A 25,474-nucleotide genomic window follows, 5' to 3' on the forward strand; every position below is an offset into this window, starting at 1 on the left:
GCAGGTTTGATTATGATGATATGAAGAAATCATTCTAATAAATAATTTTAAATAATGATGATCATGAGTCATTTACTTCACTTAATTTTTCTCTCTTGAAAAAAAAATTGTAATAATATTTTTCTGTCAACTTATTCAACAAAATTCTCTTATTTTACGCAGCTCCAGCCGAGTGAATAATTTTCTATTTATTTATATGATTTATTTGAAATAAAGTGTATTGTATAATACAGGCTAGTACAGGGCAGAGTGGCATATACGGATAATATTCATTGCCTTGTAGTATAAAAGGTATTTTTGGGATGATTTTTCTTTTTCCTTAATATGGATCTTAAAAGCCAATGATTTAAAAATCGCATAATGTTATTAAATTTATTTCGGGTGTTATTGCCCTTAATATGATCCGATTGACAACTCAATGAAGATCTATATCATGTTTTGTTCATTTGTTCACGCGATATCGATCAGAAGAAAAAGAATTTAAGAAAAAACTCGCCCGACTCGAAATGACACGACTGAATATTATGAAATCATTTTCAGATCATATTGCCGTTAATATCCTTCGATCGGCACCTCAATGAAGTCAATATGATGTTTTGTTCGCGCGATATTGATCAGGAAATAATTTTGAAAAAAACCCCGACTTTAAACGAATCAACTGAATGTTATGAAATTTCTATCGGATCATATTTCTGTTAATACGCTTTGATCGACACCTCAACGAAGTCGATATCACTTTTTGTTCGCGCGATGTCGATCACGAAAAAAATGATCACGAACGTGCGTGCGTATACGCACATACTTCTTCTCCAAATTGGTGTTAAATCCTTGTCCTAGCCCTGAAATGTGAAAATATCTTGAAAATTTCGATTTCGAAAATCGAACCCATTACAATAATTTCCTATACTGAGAAGTTAATAAGAATGATATTTTTGAAAGTTTTACATCGAGGGGTTGTGATTAGTAAGTAAATTAAATTATTTTGTTTTCTGCCTTAAATGCCTGTCATAAAAAACTGCATCCTTCTAGTGTGTATAGTAAATAATAAAAAAAGCTTTTGGAGTTTTTTTCCCTTTTTCCGAGGGGTTGCATTATATATGTAAGTGCTCTCTCTTAATACAAAAATTCCCAGGACTCCGATTTCTTGAAATAATTCTGTTTAGCTTGCACACCAATATGCCGTGTGCTAATATTACACAATTGCAATGGTTCAGAAAATGAAAAATTATGTTCTAAGATAAATGAAGGAAAAAACATAAATTTATGTAAATAAAACTTTTTTAGTTGGTAAATGTGACTTTAACATGCCGCGAAAAATTTTTATAGTTTTTCACGGACAAATAAACGTCTACTCATACTCTTCTAATTTTTAATTTTTTACCAGCCTTACCGAAAATTCGTGAAATAATTATTTTACACTTTATTATCCACCAATAATTTTTGAGATATAATGAATGCTTATAATATTTTAGAAAATGTACAGTAAGACTTAATTTTTGAAATTCTTTCAAAATATAATTATAATTCTTAACTTTTTGTAATTTTTTTTAAACTAAAAAGTCATAATTTATTTTGCCATTATTGTAACAATTTTAGTTTCAAAAGACTAATCTCGCAAAATTACAAATTAATTTTTTTGTTCTTCAACTAAAATTTGACCCATGTCTCAAAAACTGGTTACTAAAGCACCATATAAAATACTAATACGGGTGATAAGGACTCTTATGTTAGGTCCATACGATACCAACTTCACACAGACTTCTATAGAATTTTGTCTGCGCAACAAATCAGTGCAAACAAAAGTCGGTATGATGGTAAAGCCTTAACATGAAAATTTTTACTCTGACTTTTAGTCTTTACAAACAATAGTCTGTATCGTGTGAACCCACCATTAGATTCATAATTTTTGGTACATCATAAAAAGTTTAAAAATTTTTTGAAAGCAACACGAACAAATCTTTCTTGTATTAGGGTAGTACGAGCGCCAAGACAAGTTTAGACTTATGGTTGAAATTATTTGTATCTAATGAATTTTGTTATAACTTCATGAATATATGCGAAAAATAAGAATAAAATTATTCGATTATCTGCCTTGGCTTTGGAAATATCAAATAATTAAACACAGTTTTCAATATTTTGAAAATTACTCTAGATATCAAAAAATTTTATTCTTACTTTTCGTCTTGTATTGTCAAGTTATAACACAATTAATTCACTGTCAAAATTTAAAATATATATATTTTTAAATTTGTAGAGGCTGCATACGCGCTTATACATCCTTAGTCGGACACAACGGTTTTTATTTTGTTTTCAATAATTTATTAAGGTTTTAACTTTAATTTAAATAGTTTTTTTTTTAAATTTGCACCGACTAGTTTTGGAGAAATCTATGAAAACATATCATCCATTTACCGTTTCCCCATAAAACCAATGTTAAATATGCCTACTTTTGAAGTTATTTATTTATTTAAATAATCTATCAACCCCTCCTCTCCGCCCTATAATTTTCAGTATTGATTTAGACTTAGTTCAAACTTCATATACAAAAAAAAATCAGGCCTTTTATCCAAAATGGTCCTGGCGCTCGTACATCCATAAAAATGAAACTAACATTCATTAATAACTTCAATGGATGCCATGTCTTGTATTTTTAGTTGTGTCTTGTTTTTGGTTTTGTCCTATATGTCCTATATAACAATTTGACATCAACAATCGTTTTTCATTCATCAACCAGAATTTTTAAAAAGTAGCAGTGCAAATGTGATATTAGTCGTCTCTATTGTTGCATGATTTATGACACATTTGTGTTGTGATTTTAGAATAATGATTTGATTCGTTACAATAAACCGTCAAACAACAATCTATTACAATATTCATTGTTTTTGTTCAAATCAACAATCAATTAGGTCATGTCGGCTATGGGTCATTGTATTTTATTTACATAAAAATTATAATAATAATAATTTCACTTAAAATTTTATATATTAGTTGTTATTATAATTTAAAAAATTTGAACCATTTTTACTTATGGGTTGCCACCTCAGACTTCCGGAATAAATCAGAAAGTCGTGAGATAGTGAATTTAATCTAGTTATACCACCGAATTATAATACTGTTCGATATGCTTTGTGTGCTCAGTTTTTCAATATGTAAATTAAAAAATTTTAAATAAAAGCTGCTCAAAATTATCAAATTTACCTGCACATGAAACAAATAATAAAAAACTACCTTTTTTTTACTGAACTCTGAAAAATTTATGTTGATATTGGGAGTCAGGAGAGACTACACGATTTAGGGAGTCTCGTGATAAAATCTGGAGAGGTGGCAACTCTATTTTTAGTTAATATTTAGTGATCAATAAAAAAGTATTGTTTTAGTATATTCAAGGTCAATCAAGCATTTTTAAAATAATAGGTTTGATAACCGCTTAAACCCTGAACTTTTATAATTTCTGGAACAAGAAACGGTACGTCTCGCAACCCGTTTCCTGCATTTTCGAGTCAATTTTTATAAAACCTTGGAATGGCGTTGGTATTTTTGGGCTAATTAGCACCAAATTTTGCATGATGGCTTAGCTTTTTGTTACTTACTTTACAGATGTGTAGACCTGAATGTTTGTGTTAAAGGGGTAGCTTTAAAAAGTTTATGTCTATCATTTGATTATTAGACGCCTCAAATTTTGAAAGCGGATCTATTTTTTTACTAGACAACTCTTTCAAGTGTGATGACTGGGACCCAAACCTTGGTCAGAGCTAAAAACAGAGCCTTTATTTGCCAACCCTTTCTCAAGCTTTGATTGATTTTCATAATTTAGCGAACCAAGTTCATGTTGATGATTCTTATGTATACTTAATTCCAAAAAAACTGCCACATTTAAAACATTCTAAGCGTACTCATCATATGTTATGTTATAATAGTAACACTTAGAATGTTTTAAAACGAGCATTTTTTTTTACATAGAGTATATGTTTTGCACTGATGGAGCAATTAAAAATATATGTATATGCCCTCATATGTATGGCATTATATGCTAAGTCAAGTATAGCAAGAAAATATTGTCTTAAATCAAAGTATATTTACTTGCTGCCTTAAGATCAAATCCTGCTAGTACTTTTTTTTCAATTTATGTTTTATTTCTCAATAAATTTCACGGTAAATTATTTATTTTAGTGTAAAAACAGGGCCCTGAATATTTCGAAAAACTAGTTTTCAGTTTTTTTTCACTCCATTAGATCGATTTACTGGTAGTATAATTCAAAAAAAGTCGGTAGGGTCTTTCTTTCTCGTAAGATTGACAACAAATGTTAACAGTTTTGAAAAAAATTTACACGCTAAAGTATGGTCGAAACTTCACTATACGATAGATAGATAGAAGACTTAAACTATTATAAAAAAAAATTATTTTTCCTTGTAATCTAATATTTTTTAATAAACATTGCAGGCGAAGGGACCTCCTTAAGTTAGTGTCACGGATTAGTCTTTCGGGAGTGACAACTTCCAAGTAATCATCCCCTCTTTTATATATCGAAATACAATATAATGATTTATTTCAATAAAAATCATCTAACAATATAAAACATTAAATGTGGGGGGAAACGTGACTTAAGTGATGGAGTTCTACGGCTCTTAAGTTTTTTTTCGTAATTTGATTGATAGACAAGAATTTGATATAAAATAAATGTATAAAATAATATTATAAAAAATAATTTATATATTTTTCGTCTAAAAATAACAAATAATTAGGGTACGATACAATATGAAATATTAAACTAAAAAAAAAAATCTATCAAAGTCAAATTGTTTCAAAATACATTTATAAATAATTTGTCAAGAACTATTTTATAAACATTTTTATTCCATGTGTACTCAGAAAACATTATTATAGTCACTCTTTAATCTAAAACACTCCTCGAGACCTCCATACAAAGTGATTCAAAAATATCTTCTTACAAATTTCGGATAAAATTCAGATACAGATTAAATTTTATGTTTTTTTATGAGAATATAGTTTTAAGTAATATAGTTTATTTATTTTATTAGTACGGCAGCTCACCGAGAAAATTATTGTATTGATTTTCTCAGTCACAATAATCAGCCACAATCATTTACCACATGCCTTTTGCTCGACTTGCCACCATATTGTTACGCCACTAGGTACTTTAAAGATGATATGGCCAAGGATTCTACAGGCATATACTATACCGATGAAAGAGCAATTTATCTAAGTGCATTTCATCTCGAGAATTGGAAAAATCCTGTTATTTAACGAGCTTACAGTACAGCGAACTTTTCTACCTAAGCTCTTCCATAGTAAGTTGATTACAATATTGATAAGTAAAGTCAAACCTGGGTAAGTGAGAACTGGATAAGTGAGAAAACTCTATACGTGAGAGAAATAGCCAGGACCCATCATTTTAAGCTCCCAAAACTTCTATTAACGAGAAACAGAAACCTCTGTAAGAGAGAGTCGTTTTTCCCTCATGGACCTCCATAAGTGAGACTGCTACTTATCTATACCTCTAAAAGCAACAGTCGAGTTTTATTTATTTATATTATTTATTAGGAACTATAGCTACATATTTACTACATTCGTACTTGCTGTGACTTGTTATTGTTGCGTACCTCTATAAGAGAGAAACGCTACCCATGTACCTGCATTAGCGGGAAACTCGGGTTAGTGAGAAACCTCTATAAGCGAGAATGAGATTGTGCTCCCTTGAACTCTCGCTTATCCAGGTTTGACTGTATTTCAAATAACAATTTCGAATTTGTCCAAAATCTTTGAGGTCAAATGTTATTGCAAAATAAAAACTATTGCGCGTCACTTACTCCCAATACACTCATTTTTTCGCGCATATCGTCTCTTCTAATAATGTAATCCGAAAATTAAGTATACTTGTACAAAAATATTGAAAAAGTATGCTTGTCAAGTTTGCATGAACGTGTGTAGAGCCACCTTTAATTAGTTAGAGTTTCATTTATGTGACGAATTTTATACTATAAATGTTATGTATATAGAGGTCACAAATCAATATTCAATAATAACTTCAAATAATTATTTTAATTGAATGGATTATTAAATGATGAAAATTTATTAATACAAAAATGAATGTCAACAGAGAATTAATTAATTAATTAATTAAATTTGAAATTATAGTGTCTAATATATTATTGATTTACTTAAAGTTTTTTTTAAGTTTACTTTTAATTTAGTACAAGCAAGAGTTTTTAAAAAAATTCGCGCATCAGATTTTTTTCAAAACAATAATTGGAAGAAAAATAATAGCTTTTAAGAAAATTTTACAAGCCGATAGTGTTTTCTCGTTTCGAATGAATTTGACTTCAGCTATTCTCTTTTTTTTTATAACTCATTTACCGGTTTTTTTGCACCTTTTCAATTTTTCCAAAGTATGTGTCTAAAAAACTACTATTTTTCTCCTATTTTTCTACTATTATCCCGTTGAAAAACCGGACGGGATAAGTGATGTTTTTCTGAGCTATTTACTTCATTATAAATACTGATCAACATGCAAAATTATCGGATTTTTTCACTTTTTGTAGTTTAATTCAAAAACTTTTGCCATTAAGGTAGCTTCAATTAGTCAGATTCATAAAAATTTTTGAAAAAAAAAAACAAACAAACAAACCGAAAATTTTCAAGAAAATATTTCAACAAATTTTCATAATTTTCGAAAACTAGTACAAATGGCGGCCAGAGGACGATTTAAAGCTCCTTGTTTGGTATATTATTTGGACTCCTTATGGAGAGTGTGAAACTAAGTTTGGAAGCAAAAAAAAGTTCTGCCACCTGCGTAATACGTGAAAAACTGAAAAAAAACTTTTTTCGTTTGCAAAACGTAGTTTCACACTCTCCTAAAGAGTCCAAATACAAAAAAACAGCTTTACTGGAGTAACTGTTCAATGAGTAGAATCAACTTAAAAATAGTTAACAATTGAAGCAGTTGCAGTGGTGGAATATAAAAATTGCCCCAACAACAGTCTGGTTGGTTTGAATTTGAACCTAAAAGATGCTTATACTACTAAAACATTTCATTCAAATATAAAATAAATATAAATATTAAAAATGTAATTTAACTAATGCATTTTGTAAGTAATTAGTAATTAATAATAAAAGATTTATATTTACAGACGATATTTATATTGTAATGTGATCGCATGACGATAATTATTATTAATATTATACAAATTATTATTATTATTATTATTATTGAACGGCACGGACGTACAGTGGACCACAATTATATTATGAAAAGTTTAATGAGCTTTCTTTCAAAACCTTCACACGAATCTTTACTGTACATTTTCGCGCACTCTTATTTATATGGAAAAACGCAGACAGAGAGTTCTGCGACACTGCGAATGGAAATTAAATTGGTTTACAAATAAAAAACAAAAATTAGTTAACTCAACTTTTATAATGGAAAAGCCAGGCCAAATAAAATTCGTTGAATTTACTAAAGCTGACCATTTGAGATTTGGTTATAGTAGTTGTGTACACACACATACTGCGGTCAGATATATGCTATCGAAACGGTGCAGTTTTACGTGGTACTTAAATGAATTTACTAGAGGTGAAAATTGTTTTACAGATTGTGTATTACATATAAATAACAGTTATGATTGTCAGTCAGTTGGGTGTTAGAACAGGGCTGGTCAGTCAGCCCTTATTTATGAACAATAAATAGATAAGATTCATTTATGATTTCCGTGGTATTTATATGAATTTATTAAAGCTGAAAATTGTTATACAGCTTATATATTGCATATAGATAACAGTTATGACATTCAGTCAGGTAAACGTTAGAATAGGACTGGTCAGTCAATCCTTATTTATGAACAATAAATATATATGATTGATTCATTTATGTTATAATCCAAAATTTTTTTGATAATATTGTAACACAACTACCTTAATAGGTACCTACTTATATCTAATTGAACACACGTAAAGATCAGATAATTTACATAATGGATTATGAAATTTATATTGGCAATGATATTTATTTTGATCCAATTTAATAAACTAATTAATTAATACTGAAATGTTTTTACAAACATGTGTTTAATGACGTCTGAGATATCGGAGGTAAATAAAGTTCATTGCGAATAGAATTTCAATTCAGTTCAGACGCTCTATACACATTTGAAATGATCATTTATTTTCTAATTTTTTTTTTTCAGGGAAAACTAAGTATTTCTACTCCGGAAGCTGGTGAGATTAGAGTATACAGTTCGAAGGGCAGCACGGTAAGTTTGTATACAATTTAATTTTTTAACATTATTCCAGATAGGTCATTTCACTCGAAAAATTTTAGCATGGGCTTGTTAATAAATGATATTAAAATTTTCTTTGTTCGCGTAGTTTTGTAGAATCCGTATTAAATTTTTGAAATTTATAAGTTTAATGGTTCGATAACAATGCGCATTTACAAATATATTTTAAATAGAAAATGTGAAAGCGATAGACTCTAGGCACTACCTAGGTCATTTCTAACATCGAAATAAAGATAATCTCGGTGAAAAAACTTCACTTGGATTTTTTAAGAAGAAAAACCTTTGTTTTCATGGATTATACACACAATATGCAAGAATAACTGACGATAGTATACGGTTTCTCTTAAACTAACCACTTTCTGCGTTGAATAATGTAATTTAAATATGTTTACTCTTTTTTTTAGAATATAAATTGGAAATAGAATACCAAGAAACATAATTGTGAATTCGTTAGAAGTCAAAGTTTTTCGTTATAAATTAGAATATTAATATTTTCCTATATTTATAAAATTTCCATATATTGAATATTAATATCTTATATCAGTGGCGTATTCTACTCTTATACAAAAACAATTTGCAAAAAATAAGAATAATTGCTACAATTTTCCATTTCTTGATTTTTTTTTTTTTTTAATTTCAAAAAGTTGATTGTAACACCTTTTTATGAGATTCAAATCTCTTTAGTGTAATTAATTTGCGGCTAATGACCTGTTAACATTTTTAATAATAAAGTTTATTCTACGTCTCTGGCTATCAGTCCTTTATACTCCAATCAAAATAGAAATTTCCTAAGATATCGGAGTTTTGAAATTGTTTAAAAGTGTACCTTTTTGTGTGAAGAAAAAAAAATCGTGTACTTTTCAAAATTGATGAAGCCTCTTGGGAAAACGTCCCCAAAAATACCCTGCTTACTGTGTAGGTATATAGAAATAACCTTATTTTATAATCACATTTCGTAACCAAAATGGAAAAAATTCTTAAAAAGTATGCAGTAAAAGAATACAGTTTTTCTGATTCAGGCCCATTTAAATTCTAAATACATTAAGGAAAAAATCGAATAATATAATTTTTAACGCAGAACGAAAATAAGAAAAACCACCCCAATAATAAGTTTTTGCTGGAGGGGGAATTTCTTAGGTCTAAATTTTTTAATTTTACCTAAAATTTTGCGTCGAATTAAAAAAATCCGCATATTTTTAACATGCATACTGAATCATGCATACATAGTAAAGACGATACTTTTGGAGCAGTTTTCCCCATTTTAGCATGAGACGTTTAATAAAAAATCGTATCCTTTTGGCATAAATAGAAACTAATTAAAGGAGGGTACTTTTGTGGATGCTTTTCCCATTTTCGGAGGAGCTCCATCACTCACTGGGGTGAGAACGTGGTTTTGTATATTTTATTGTGTCAATAAAAAAAAAATTGTTTTTCAGAACCCGATTTCTAGATATAAGTTTTCATAACAATAATAATAATTTGCTTGGAGTATAATAACAGTGTGGAGGAATGTGCTTTAATTTGCGTGTGTATTACGATTTTGTATATAAGTTATATTATTATTAGTACCTTACACGCAATTAAAAACAGCAAACTATAATCGCATGCAAAACTCGTAGTACCTACAACATATGACCGACCGTTGAATCGATTTTAAATAAATATTTTTTTGCTAAATTAAAGAGAAAAATATAACCTTTTTATAGGAGGAGTGATAATTTAAGTTTTCAAGAACTTTTTTTTCATATCCATAGAAAGTAGAGGCTTTCGAAACAATTGATCGAGATATTTGTTTCTGAGTGGTTTTCAAATTTCTTTGATTCCTAATGTATTTCCAACGTAAATTTATTGACTAAGGTTTTTCAGTTTTACAAAGTTTGTATAGCCTAGCATGTTTTTTCTTAAGCGGTACATTTTTAGACAGTGAGTATATTTTTCGTCAAACCTAGACATAATAAACTTGAAAATGAGTGGTGAATCATGAACACCAGAAAAAACTTGCTAGAGTAATAATATATAGGATTCATTCGGCGGCTGTGCCGACCTTGTGTCACAGTCGTACATAATCCAGTAACGCTGATTTTCTCGATAATGTTCTTTGGTAAGTCGAAAAGTAATAGCAGTCTTTTAAAGTCTATGCGGTCTCCTTCTCTCTCCCAGTTTTCAAGTCACTTGTTATCTCGCTTCAACCTCAGAAAGCCAGAAAGCGTTGAAAAGTATTTCAGTGTCGACGAAATTGTTGGAAATATCAAATCCTTATGCAGTAACTTACGAATAATTGTCATGCTAATTTTCTCATTAAATAATAACCCTTCAATAACGATGTTCATTCAATTTGATGTATATGGTAATTTGTCAGTCTAGGTATACATAATATAAAAAATGATTGACGGGACTGACCCAGAATAATGATGAAAGCAATACATAATGTATTATATTTAAACCCAACATTCTTTATTCAACAAACACTGAAAGCGCTGTTTAAGGACGTACCTACATTCATGAGATTTGTTAATAAACAAATAAAAAAAGAAGATAATATAAAATTTTAATTGATTTTGAAAGATTTAATAACAAAAAAATACTACTATCGAATTAATTTCGTAGAATTTTAAGTTTAAAAAATAACAAAAAGCAAGGTTAACATATCGATAACTATACTTGAAACTTACCAGTTAATAATTATTTAAACTATAGACAGAATTTTAAAAAAATTTCAATTTTAAAACGACTGCGCATACAATACATTGATTTTTGGTTTCGGTTAAATTTTTTTTTAAAACAAAGGATAAAGATGGTTTTGGACATGCTGATCAAAAGTTCTAATGGACTCATCTCTCAACAACCCTTCCCTTCCGAGCTACGGCCCTCCAAATATATGCCCACCTGAGATATTTGCCAATTGCCACGTGCACACACACACTTGCACTAGGCAAGCTTCCAAAGAAAATAATTTACAAAAAGAAAATAAAGTGTAGATCAAGATAGGAATAGCATTTACATTATGACTTAATTTTGAGAGTTAATTTATAAAGGCTTTATGCACAAGACATTTTCCCAAAGAGAAAAATAGTTATCGAAACACACATAACACGACTGCGTTAAAAATAAGGAAATCTAGAATTTTGAAACTTTGAAGGGCCCTGTTTCGACAGGAAAAGGTTCTCAAGGTTTGAGTCTTCAGGGTCTTGACATGCCCATAACTAAGAAACATTTTTCCAACGAGAAAAATCGTTACCGAAATATAAACAACATTTGTAACACAACTGTGTGAAAAATATGGAAATCCAGAGTTTTAGCCCTTTCAAGGGCCGTAGCTCGGAAGGAAAAGATTTTTGAGGGTTGAGTCCATAAGAAATTTTGATCAGCATGATCAAAACTACCTTAACTCATAATTTCAAAAAAATTTTAATCGAAACCAAAAGTCAATATCTCATGTAGGCATAACCTTGAAAGGGTCGTAGGTCGGAACGGAAGGGTTTTTGAGGGTCGAATCCCAAAGAACTTTTGATCAGCATGATCAAAACTACCTTAATCGACAGTTTTCAAAAAATTTTTGCCGAAACCAAAAATCAATATTTTGTGTGCGGGGTCCTTTTCATACTGTTTCCATATGGACGCACATATCAATACAGGTTGGTGAATGAACGTCCTTAAATCCGATTCAAACATTTAAATATATTCCAAATGTGAAGCAATTATATTTTTGAAAGACATTTACATACAGTTATACTTAACGAATAAAGTGCGTGGGAAGATCTCTTATAATGTGCGAAAATTTATGTGTTTATTTTTTAAATCAAACTGAATGCGTTTGATTTTATACCATGTATATAAAATATACAAGGTATACTAAGTTTAGTTCCAAGTTTGTAAAAAAATTTGGTATAGGTGTTCATAAAATCTTCTAATTAGTTCATTTTCGGTTGTCTGTCCGTCTGTCAACACGATAGCTCAAAAACGAAAAAAGATATCAAGCTGAAATTTCTATAGCATGATCATGTCATAAAAAATAAGATCGAGTTCGTAAATGAGCAACATAGGTCAATTGGGTCTGGGGTCCGTAGGACCCATCTTGTAAACCGTTAGAGATAGAACAAATGTTTAAATGTAAAAAATATTCCTTATAAAAAAAATAAACAACTTTTGTTTGAAACATTTTCTTGTAAACATCACTGTTTACCCACGAGTGCGCTAATTAGGTGAAAATTTTAGTAGTATGTATTAATATTATTAATATGGAAATATCAGTTGTTTGAGGCTATTTCGGAGTGGAAATCTTTCTTTATTTACGTGACGTCAAAAAACAAACGATTGCGTCATCAAAACTGTCTATACATGGTATTTCAACAATTAACTCAGTCAATTGTTTGTTTTCACTTGTTTGTATTTAAATTTATGTTTATAACATTAAATTTTCAGGATATGACTCACATGTGTGAAGAAAACTCAAAGCTTTTCTATTTGATTATGCTCAAGGATTCTCTTAGATTAATTTTTTACAGCAGCAAAAAAAGGAAAACACTATTTTAATCATGTCAGATGAAAATTATAAATTTTAGACCGTTTCCAAGTTAAAAAATTTTTGTTGTTAAGTTAATTAAATTAAGTTGTTAAGAACTGAGCTGACTTAGATGTCAATTTAGGTCTTTTTATGATCTCTCATAAACAAGTTTTATCAATTTAATGGAAAATCTCCTACAATGTTCTATTTTTATATGAATTTTGTAAATATAATTAACTTTATGTGTATCATTTGTTCACGTAAATAACATATTCTCGGTAATATGACACCATATTAAATGTAAGCCATTGTATTTCAAAAATTATATTGAAATTGAATATTACTAAATTATATTCTATAAATACAATTTTTCCAATTATAAATATTGTTATCGAACTTTCTAGATAAGATTATGAAAAAATATGTTTTCTACAGAAATATAATAATAGAACAAAATAATATACTTTCATTAAGAAGGAAAAAAAATACTCATGTACATATTTTGTTATATGGTAAATTCGATTTCCAATAAACTGAGAAAAAAGAATAATATCTACGGGTTGTATTTTTTAAAACTGAATGTTTACTTCAAAAATTATGATGTAAATGCTTGTATTCTGTGAAATGTGAAATTATAGGTATGTATAAGATTTTTGCACCCATGTGTAAACACTATGGTAACTCTGCAATATCTTCTTACTTCTTATAACACTCTTTTATCACTATCTCAACCGATCCAAAAAGAACAAATCATGTAATTTAATACTTCGTTCATTATTTAACAATATATCGTGTAACCATCATGATTTAACGTCATCAACGTAATGTTCAATACATTGTATCGTTGACGCCATACCATGATGGTATCATGATATTATGCCTTAGTAGTAGAAACTAAGCAATGAAGCTCGAAAAATTTTATCGAAAATTTTAAGTCGGATTTGAATGCGGTTTTCGGCATTCGATTCGTTGTGTCAGGAAATTTTTTTACCTAAATTGATTTACAAGAAATTTAAATTATGCAATTTGCATAAATAATATGCATTTTAAATTAATCGTAAATATACTAAATTCACAATTCAGTTAATAGTGATGAAAATGATTCCAGTTAATAGTGATGAAAATGATTCCAAACTTGTTACTCGGGGGTTTTTGGAGTCGCTGAACACAAATACTCCGTCAGAATTCTTTTCGAGGTACCTGGTGTCTAGGGTAAAGAGTATTCCGTCATCTCTTGGCGTTTTCAGAAAATTCGTAGGTGCCTTGGAGATCAATTCTGCCGCAATATTCATGCTTTGAACCAATTATATAACGAATTTCCCGAAAACTCAAAGAGACGACAGGGATATACTTTACCCTGGACACATTTTCCTCAATATTAACATAATGCGCATTGCAAAATCATGGTTTAAGACGTACCGCAACTGGATGCTTAATGCTTAGGCATAGACATAAATTTTATTTTATTGAAAATAATTTTTTTTAATTTATGTGTTGAGACTGTTTCGTAATGATTAAAATTGCAATTTGTTAACCACGAGAGTTCAGTTCATTTTTGTAGTAAAATATTTAAACAATCAAAATTTCATGTTTAAAATCGTTTACTTCCATTGAAGCAGAAATTTGGGATGAAAAGGGGCTAAATTAATAAATATTAATTACGATTTTGATAGTCTCATCATCAAATTTTAGCAAAAGTGCAAGCTGCGTTATCTATTTGCAATATAAAGTTTCAAAATTTCTATTTTATTGCCGTTTAGCGCTCAAAATTTTCAATTTAGGTGAACTTAACTAAATCGGCTTATTCTGGATTAAGCTCTACTTAAACTATGATGGTAAACCGTTTTTTTTTTTTTTTTTTTTTTTTTGAGCGTCTTAATTTGAACTATTATCAGTTCTAATAAGAACTATGAATAGAGTGATCACTAGATAAAAATGGCGATTAGTGTCTATCAAAAAACACAAAATATAGGTTAGTCTGAAGTTTACCCTATTTCCCTTTGACCATCTCAGATATTTTATATCCAATTTTAAAACATACAAACAGTATGTAGGCAATCATAGTTAAAAATGACCTTGATTTTGGAATATTATTTTTTCAAGGAAATGTTCGCATGTTTGAAAGTGTTCAATTTTTTATGAATTATAACGAACAATTGTATTATATTGAGGTAATTACATTGGTTTATTTATTGAAATAAAGAAAGAAAGGCAATTAGTTTTTTTTTTTATATAAGTATTACCGAAATTAATTTTAACAAGCTTTTAATTACAAAACAAAACACGCCAATGATTGATATTAAGTAAATTTACTATTACATTAAAACAAAGAAGTTATAGCAGTAATTATACAATATAAATGTTGACAAGGCACTGGATCAAACTGGGTGGAAATTGTTTTATTTAACGGTTTACAAGATGGGTAACACCATAACAAATGAAATCTATGGTAGAAATACGGTTGTCGAAATACGGAAGGCACGAGGGGTGCATTGAACCAAAAATTTATTGCCTTTTAAAAAGCAAGAGAGTCAGAGTTTTGTAATTTAGTTTTTGGAACGAGGTTGCTTAACGCGGCTTGGCATGGTGAGCAAACTAGCGGAGACCGTCACTTAACATTGTGACTATGCTTTGCGTGTATGTGAGTGTGTGTGCCATATCCATGGAAACTATATGTTCTCCTACTTTATATTATTTTTATTTATTATGGTACACAAATTTTGCCATTTTTGTACTATTTAAATCCAAAACTAGTTATGCATATGTATCCATAACTGACAAACAATTATGTGAGTCTGAGAACACTGCCTACTAGACACTAACCAAATAACCTATTACTATGCTGTTAGCTGTCAAACGATTCAATTTATAATCGTTAATTATTTATTAAATTATAATAACTAATTAGTTAATAACTTTATTTAGGTGAGCAATCAAAAAAAGAGTATCGATATGCATTTTTTTAACGTTTACATTTGTTTTTGTACAGTTTCGTACCTAAGGAACTATAACGGGGGTTCCACGACCGCAATCTTTTTTTTCTTTGGCAAACCATTTTCAGAAAATAAATGAAATATTGTACAATAAACATCCATGTGCAGATAAATTGTTGTATCACCTTTGATTTAATTTATTCGATTAAGGTAATATTGTAAAATATGTTACTATTTCGAAGCATTCCTGCAGTTATTAACGAAAGTTGATTTTTAGAGTAGAAAAATCCCCGAAAATCAAAATATGACCTCGTTTGAAAAACTTTTGTTTGGCATAATTTTTTGTATTATCAAACCATATAAAAACATTTCTCGTCAATGGCTAGCGTCAGTATGGCGGGGAAAATCACAGTTTACGACAAGTACCTATACTTTAAAATACAATGCAAAATAAACAACTATAAATTTTTGAATACTTATACTCGACTAGCATATATCTGTCGGTAATAACAGATAAACAAATGTAAATCAAATTGAAAGTGCCATAAAACTTAATTCATAAAAATAGAATTTTATTAAAATGAAAAATTAGTAATAAACATGCTCGTTGAATATCATGTAAACGTCAGAACTCTCCTACACTGACCTGACATGACGTTCGTATATTTCTTGCGTTCTTCATTGCGTCATGAGCACACATGCATGGATCATTCACATCAAACGATTTTCTTAATCATATGATCAGTTAATTTTCATTCTAAATTTATATATTATATTTTCACGGCTTATAAATTTTTACAAAATGATGTACTCTGCTTTGTTTTCAGAAAGAATATTTATATTCTGACAACAACATGAAAATCCTGTTAAAAAATTAAAGGCATTTCGACATCCAATTTAATGCCGTAATATCATTATACGAAGTAACACAAATAAATTTGACAGATATATTCATAGACAACTGATTATAATAAATATAAATACTTATTATCTATGGATATATTATACTCAGCTGTCTACATTGAACTAACTGATGGTCTATGGTTCATATCGATATGACATCACACCAGGGCTTGCCCTCGTTTTAGGTCACGTGATATACAGTTATTATCACGTGATATAAAAATTACGATTTTTAATTTTAAAATTATAAAAGAAAAATGTGCTTTTATGGCTCGAAATCAGAATATTTAAGTATATTTTTACATATAACTTTTTTCAAATTTCATAATTTATTTTTGACTTACGATAATACCCTATTGTCTAACTTAATTGTTTAAATGTCCTGTATAGAATAAATTTTGTTTTTGGCTTCAGTGACCATAAATGAATGGTCTTTTCACTTTGTCGACTGTTAAAAATTTTAGATTCTAAAGTAATATAAACAACTGCTTTTTAAGTTTAAAAATCTAAATGTGAGAATGAAAAATGATGAACTCGGTATTTAAAACGAGAATTGGACTCCTGTTTTCAATTAAGAAAACTTTGCACACTGTTTCTAATGACCATCAAGTTATTTGCCAATTTTAATATTATTTACCTACTTTTGTGACATTTTTAAAGAACATTTGACTCTACACATCGGATTAACAATAAAATGAAATGTATTTGCGCGATATGTATTAACGTAACGATCAAATTTGATTTCAGGTGATATTAAGAAGTATCTTTAAACGACCTTGAATTTAAATATAATTTTTTATTTCAAAAATAGTATTTAGGTACATATATAAATTGGATACTAAAAATTTTGCTTTGATTTTTGCTTGCTATAAGCTGTTCATTAGCATTTTTACAGAAAACCTACCTACTTTTTCTAAAAATAGTCATGTCTTTTAAAAAAAAATTTCTTTTACACAAAATTTTACCCGTTTTACCAGGGTATTCTATAAAAAAATTTCAAACAGCAATATTTCTGCGAAAAATCATCGAACTGCAAATGAATAGCTTATATCGTCAAGTTATAATATAATTTATCATCAAAATTACATATTTTTTAAATTTGTGCCCTCACTACCGTACGCATACATCCTTAATAAGCAAAATATGTATCTTCTTCTAAATACGATAGCAAGGGTATCATTATGCATTTTATTGGCATAAAATATTAAAAATTTATATTCTTTTGATTTTTCAAAAATCAATTAAATTGATTTTGAACACACTCATAGAATATAAAATGCAATATTCGATTTATTATTAATTAAGGCCATAACTTAAAATATAAGGTTAACAATAAAGGTCAAGTTAAAATTTATTTACATCTCTCGATGTTGTATTCGACGATAGTGGCTCAGTTGGTTGCAGCATAACTAACTCCGTACGCGGTATGTCTAGGGTATCGGACTCGATTCCCGCCGTCACAACAAAATATTAATTATATAATAGTTGTAATGGACTGTGCATGGTATATGCATGAAGGAGTTGTATTAAGACTAGGGAAGTTATTAAGGAGCTGATAAATGAAATTAACAGTGGAAAGGTGGTAAAATACATAATGATATCACAATGGGTCCTATGGGCTAAGTGTGTCTATCGTGGACAGCTAATATAACCTAAACCAATCTTCGATGTTCTAGCTTTGAATGAATTTATAGTTTCTAAAATTTTCATGCTTTAAAAATAAATAAAATCTATATTTAATTTGCCACATTACCCATAAAAATGTAAAAGTAGACGTACGTTACCGTAACAAAATTTAATTTAAGTTAAATTTGTAAGTTATGAGTATTCAAAGATTGTTGCCTGTCTCTTTCTTGCAAAACAGAATTTCATATGTAATCTCTATAGCGATACACTGCGATGGATACACTGATTATTTGGGTTCAAGCCACCCTCCCCCCCCTCATAAGGATTATTATTATGTCATTTTATATAATTTAACTTCAAAATAAATGGTTAAAAATCTGTATATATAATAACTTCCCCTGGACGAAATCGTGGATCCACCACTGGTAAGAATCATAACTATCGGATAAAAGCAGGTATTCTCGTTTGAGTAAACGGGTAAATCGGAGTCCGCGCATTGGCAGCACTGCATTTTATATACAGAGATAGTTCTCCTTATCTCTACCTTCCATAGTTTTGGGATCCTTTCTGTTGTAAAGTAATGGTTGCCAAGAAGAATAAGGGGCTCGCAAGGTATACAATAGGGCTTTTCATTTACAAAATGTTTTTTGTTTTGTTTCGGACTGTTTTCAATCAAGTAAAGACATATCTTATATCTTCTATCCTTATCAAAAAGCGCTGCTTGAAAAAGATAAAATATATTTAACTTTCTTGGGTTGAATAATTTTTGACAACTGTCCGAAATAAAAGCAAATCGATGAAAAGGTCTATACCCACCCTCAGCACACCACTGAGAACATCCCTTAATAATAGTATATTAAAGATGGCAATGACAATAATAGTTAATATTGTTGACATAAGTACTAAGTAGATAATAATAATTCTTTAAAATCAATTATTTGTTTTGTTTTTGTATTCTCACTATAAATTATCAAATAATCAAGCAATCAATAACAAAATGTAAATGTAAATAATAAAATAAACACATAATAAAATATTTATAAATTATATTACGAAAACTTTTATTATGTTAATGTTCCGCGTAGTTGGCCTAATATACCTTTTAAACATGCCAAATTATTTTATTATACGCCAAAATCATTTTTACCTCTATATATACGTGTAGTAGTTCGACTTATCTATTATAATGGTCGTGTTTTTAACCCGAAAATTCTATGATAAGTTTTAAACGGGATATTCATGTTTTTACCAAAAAAAGACACGTCCCGACTAGAATTATTTCCTTATTTCCTTGAAGTATCATAAGGACTTCATCAGTAAAAAATAAGGTTAACCTTATTAGGATAATCCTAACCAGTTCCCTAGCAGGACTATATTAGAATATCCCTATTTAAAAAAAAATTATTTTATTTTTCATTGGATCTTCCTGATCATACCCACGCAAAGAACCTCTGAGGAACATCTGACTGGAAAAAAGATTGGAAGAATGTACATTTCTCATAAACCGTACAGGAAATCGATATGAATTTTTCACAAAAGATCTATACAAGGATGATTAATTGATAAATAACATTTTAAATTTTTGTTATCATTTTCATTTCAACTCTTTAAGGTATTTCGATACCGTAAATTGAAAATAATACCAAAGATTTGAAATTCTATTTATCAATTAATCATCCTTTTATAAGTTTTTTGTAAAAAATTAATATCGGTTCTCTGTTTAGGAGAAATTAACTATCAAAATCAGTGTTTTTACCAAAAAAAGTTTTTCATCTTTATGCACATTTCTTAAATTTGGTGGTATTTTAAAGCTTAAAACTTAAGGAATATTATTGATAAAAATTTTTTTATGTAAATGGTAATATTTTTAAAAGCACTTATTGACTAAAAATCCAACATTTATCATAAAAAAGGCTGAATGTAAAAAGGACAGTGAATCAATTTTAAATTTATTCGGAAGGCGTATTAAGTACTCATTAATTGACACCCAAAATTTCAATTTGTTGGTAATAAATACACTACACTACACTAATAAATAAAGATACATGCTAAAATTTCAGGTTCAACAATAACCTGCACATATTTCGATTTTTTCAAAGATCAGAGGGCAAAAATTGAATTTCCATTTTCTCTAAAATTAAAAAACTGAAAAATGATAGAAGGTTGCAAATTTGAATAGGTACTAATTTCATACTAAATCCATCCGATAATATTAAGGGAGTCAAAGGGGTAAATTTTCAAGGAAAAATTATGAATAAAATTTCGTTTCAAAGAATCTAGATTTTAAAAGACGAAAAAAAGATCGTTAAAAATCACTTTTAGATTTTCTAAAACCAAAAAAGCGTCATTTTTTAATACTGAATAATTCCAAAACGAATACTTAAGCATATGAGTATTTAAACAATTCATTCAGTTGTTTTTTTGATTTTACCGACAGACAAAGATTTATATCGAAAAATTACAAAATTTTTCTTTTGCCTTCTTGGTTTAACTCGATTACACCGAATACCAAAAAAATGGTTTCAAACAATATTGCAAGTAAACTTTAATAAACGTTATATAGACATTAGAGGTGTGGAGTACATTTGTCATTAATTTAATTTCTTTCAAACTCATGTAAATATTTACAAATTTGATATAGTGTCTGATTTGTTCGAATTTTTTAATTCCTAAATTAAATATCGATAAATTAATTGTTAGTATTTAATTTGGCACTGTAAATGTATATCTTTTGTATCTCTTTGAAATTGAATTACTTTATTTTTTAGTTTTATATTGGCAAACTTTATTTAGGAAATTTTTTTTAAATAATATAAATTTATTACGGAAATTTTCTTAAAGAAAAAAAATTTATGTAAGAAATGTTTTTCATATTTTCACTAAATCAATGAAAATTTGTTTTTACTTAAAAATTTCACTTGAGCAAAATTTATTAAGCTAATGGATGGATGCACTCGTAAAAATATTGATTGATTGATTATATAATGAACGCCAAAAGATTTAAAACTTGAAAATTCGCCAAGTGCGTGTTTTAAACGCACGCATAAATTTAAATATCCATAGAATGTATTAACCAACAAAAATTTTCTTACGTTACATTTTAAGAGAAGCTTTCTTTTCATAAAATTTGGGGTAATTTCACCTGTACTTTGTGGAGTATCGTTGCACTCGGCTTTAAAAAAAGAAGCGAAAGATCTTTTTTCTTCGATTAATCGTTATAGGTTGGACATTTTTACGAAAATATAGCTTAATATCGTGAAAATTCACACAGTGTAAATAGTGATTTATCACACAGTGTAAAAAGTGATTTTTTTAAAACCGTAGACTTTCACTTGCCAAAATTCAAAAAGTTATTTTATACACAATTTCAGCTCAACCGATTGAGCATAACTGCTTCAAAATTCAATTCAAGATTTAAACCGAATGTGGAACAAAAATTTACAAACAATGTAAATTTAAAAAAATTTTAAATTAAATTTAAGCCAGTCTCACGGTAGTCAAAATCAAACTTTTTTGATTTCCATGTTCAATTCAAATGTCGTGCTAAAAATGTCCATATCTTTTTTTCCTCGCCTCGGCGAGCAATTTGATTCACAAGCTTGTGATCGGCGAACAAAATAAGCCCTTAGAAAATTACTTTCAGTATGATTCAATACTCACTAAATTACTACTCTGGGATAGTACAAAATTGGCATTTCTATTAATATGGAAATCGAAAATTTTTCCATATCGTTCCTTACAAGGAATTTCATAAAGGGATCGGGGTCCTTACTCGATGTTACAAAAAAAGGTTATAAAATGACAACCCTATTCTGCTAATAGTTTTTGAATTATGCGAGATACGTATAAACATCAACCCAAAACCAGTCAAAATGTATTCATGGATGGAATTAAACAAATATGTTGAAAACTCAACAGCGATTTTTTTTACGTTTGCAATATATCCTTTAATTACTTCAATATCAATACATAGTATAAAAAGTCACTTGTCGCTGTCTGTCCCTATGTCCCTATGTATTCTTAGATCTTTAAACGACGAAACGGATTTTGATCCGGTTTTTTCTAATAAGAGGAAAGTTTTTATGTACAATACATACATGATAAAGTGGAGAAACACTGATAATTTTAGAGGTTAATGTGATGTCGACAAAATTGTGAACAAAAGAGGGATAAGTGACAGCATATGAAGTGAAGGTTATAACACAATAATCTTTTGTATTTAGCGAAGCGGGCAGTTCACAGCTAGTTTAGGACAAAGAAAAAAAGGTAACAAGTGAAAACAAACAATTGACCGAGTTAATTGTTGAAATACCATGCATAAATAGTGTTGATTACTCTATCACATTGCACATACATAGGTATACAATTTATATAATACATACTGTACAATTTACGCCTAATTTGCGCCCTCACGGATAAACAGTGATGTTTACGAAAAAATGTTTCAAACAAAAGTTGTTTATTTTTTGATAAGGAACATTTTTTAAATTTAAACTTTTGTTCTATCTCTAACGGTTTACAAGATGGGTCCTAATGACCCATAGGTCAAGACCCAATTGATCTATGTTGCTCATTTACGAACTCGACCTCACTTTTTACGTCCTGAGTACGCTGTAAAAATTTTAGCTTAATATCTTTTTTCGTTTTTGAGTTATCGTGCCCACAGACGGACGGACGGACGGACAACCGAAAATGGACTAATTAGGTGATTTTATGAACACCTATACCAAAATTTTGTTCGTAGCATCAATATTTTGAAGCGATACAAACTTGGGACTAAATTTAGTATACCTTGCATATTACATATATGCATGGTATAAAAACAACAATAATTATTTTATTGGCAATAAAATATGTTGCTGACAATTTCTGTAAGGTTTGTTGTATAACATTTTCATTCGACAGAAGTCGGTATTGAAATGTCTCATCTTAAGGATTTTTAAAAAATATATATGAAAAACAATTTTACAATATAAAATCAAAATTAAAAATTGAAACACGTGTAAAATACCTACGTGTTGTAAGTTTTAATAATATACTTATATATTATTTTATTGTTGCAGATATCAGTCAGTGTCGCTAACGCTATATACATCCATCAGACATGTACTTTCAAGATGTAATCATTGGTCATTTCTATATAAATTCATGTAAAACCATAATGGTTTGATATTAATCTAAAATGGTTCAACGAGCTTCTATAGGTGAGAAATTTTTATTTTTAATCTTGATTTAAATTTTAACTAAAAACTAAATAAAAGTAAATTATAACTTACTGGTACTTTATTGACGCTAACCAGAACATACCAATTTTCAACTCTCTAACCTAATTTTGGAGGGCCGAAGAGATGCAAAAATCTTTAAAAACATCGAAAGAAGTGGGTTTTTTAAATAAGAAATAAAGAGCAAATTATATAAATTTGTTCTGCCCAATAAACTACTCTACATACAAAATTTCATCCATATTCGCGCTTTTTCCCGCTTACCTTCGATACAGTGCGTAAGTCATATTGTATCAAGTGCATATCGAGAAACGAATATGATATAATAAACAACAATGGAAAATTGTAGTTAAATGGTTTGCTGTGGAAAACAATTATACTGGCTGAAGTTCATATCCTAGTGTAGAAAGAAATGGAATAAGTAATTAGCAGCCAGGAAGATAAATCAAGCCAGTTGGCGGGAATGCTGGCTTCAAACACTGGTCTCGTGTATTTATTTATGTTGAAACGAGAGATAATTTTTTTATAGAATTTATAACATATTCACATAAGGAAAAGAAATATATTTTTTTAATATAATAATATTAAATTACTAACATCATTTAATATTTTATCACAATAAAAACAAAAAATTAACAATTTTTTCAACAATAAAACATGTAAGACTTGTTCTATCTTATATTTTAACTATTACAGCCTTCACATAGCGGCGCCGTGGCTTAGTTGGTTAAAGCGCCTGTCTAGTAAACAGGAGATCGCGAGTTCGAATCTCGCCGGGGCCTATCATACAATATGATATATGTATGGTTTTTTTTTTTTTAGGTCCAGTTCAAACAACTACACCATACGAACAATTACTACATAATTTAAAACATGATTCGAGGTGGACGCACGAGGTAATAAATTTTGTTTTTATTTTTCACGTAAATTATAATTTTTACTTTAATGTTTGTGTTTTATAGATATCACTCGGTAAACGAGTGGGTTTTTATCGATTTTCGGGTGATATTGGTAGTGGAAATTTTTCGCAAGTCAAAATGGCAATTCATCAACTCACTAAGGGTAAGTGTAATTAAGGTTCCGTAGAGAAAAACATATCTATTACAATTTATCCAACTGTACTGTCTGTCGAGAATGAATTTCCAATTATAAGTGCAATTGTTGATTTCATTCAACAGATTTAGATTGTAATCTATTTCTTGTAAAAAGAGTTTTCTTTCCACAGCTAGTCTAGCATGTTTCGATGTCCGAGTACTGAAAATATAGTAATTTATGATCTATACTGATAGCTAACAAAAAATCAACTCTTTAATTTCAAAAATGAAATATTCTGAAACGTCTTCATTGCGCCAAAAATTCCTTTGAAATAATTTGCAATTCAAGTTACGCCCTTCCCCTTCGTAAAGTATACACTTCTCAAACCGAAGATTTATGTTTTCAAATACTTTGATGGTAGTACAACTAATAAGCCGGGATGCATAGGAAAAGTTGGGAGAAACAGCACCGATATTAATGAAACTTTTTGTAACGCGTTTATAGGACCCTAAGGAACATTCAGCTTACTTAACCTAGCCAAAAGGAGGCATAGGGCATATTCTTGATCAAAAATGCACGATTTTCGAACATGTGACAGAATCCGTTTATCTAACATCAGATTGGGAATCAGCAACCAAAAATACCTCCTAGAGCAGAGTTTAGCCGATAAATACTCAATTTTCCGATTTTGTGCAAAAAATTAAATTTCAGATCAAAAATGTCACGATTTTTGGAATACGTGACAGAATTAGTGTAATCTCACTTCGTAGTCATATTCAGCGACCAAAAATACCTACTAGATTACAATTTTAAGCCAAAATAAGCATTTTAAAAAAACTGGAATACACCGCCTGCTGGTGCCCTATGCCCTCTTGTGACTAAATTAAGTTGGCTAAATAAATATTTCTTGGGATATTATAAACACGTTACAAAAAGTTTAATTACAATCGGTGCTG

At 29.2% G+C, this 25,474-nt stretch overlaps 1 protein-coding gene and 1 non-coding gene across 2 annotated transcripts in view; both read left to right on the forward strand.

Annotated features, from left to right (window-relative positions):
• Positions 1-25,474, forward strand: part of LOC123293730 (serine/threonine-protein kinase NIM1-like) — a 54,797-nt gene that overhangs the window by 23,007 nt on the left and 6,316 nt on the right. Inside the window, exons 2-5 of the mRNA XM_044874633.1 lie at positions 8,203-8,268; positions 23,325-23,465; positions 24,306-24,379; positions 24,446-24,545. Coding sequence (XP_044730568.1) covers positions 23,444-23,465; positions 24,306-24,379; positions 24,446-24,545 — 196 coding nt within the window. The 5' untranslated portion in view covers positions 8,203-8,268; positions 23,325-23,443. The remainder of the gene's footprint in view (positions 1-8,202; positions 8,269-23,324; positions 23,466-24,305; positions 24,380-24,445; positions 24,546-25,474) is intronic.
• On the forward strand, positions 24,192-24,265 carry Trnat-agu. The gene has a single exon. It is a non-coding gene; the product is annotated as a tRNA-Thr (tRNA).

The sequence above is a fragment of the Chrysoperla carnea genome, chromosome 2 (assembly GCF_905475395.1).
Source record: "Chrysoperla carnea chromosome 2, inChrCarn1.1, whole genome shotgun sequence".
In the NCBI taxonomy this organism is placed as follows: Eukaryota; Metazoa; Arthropoda; class Insecta; order Neuroptera; family Chrysopidae; genus Chrysoperla; species Chrysoperla carnea.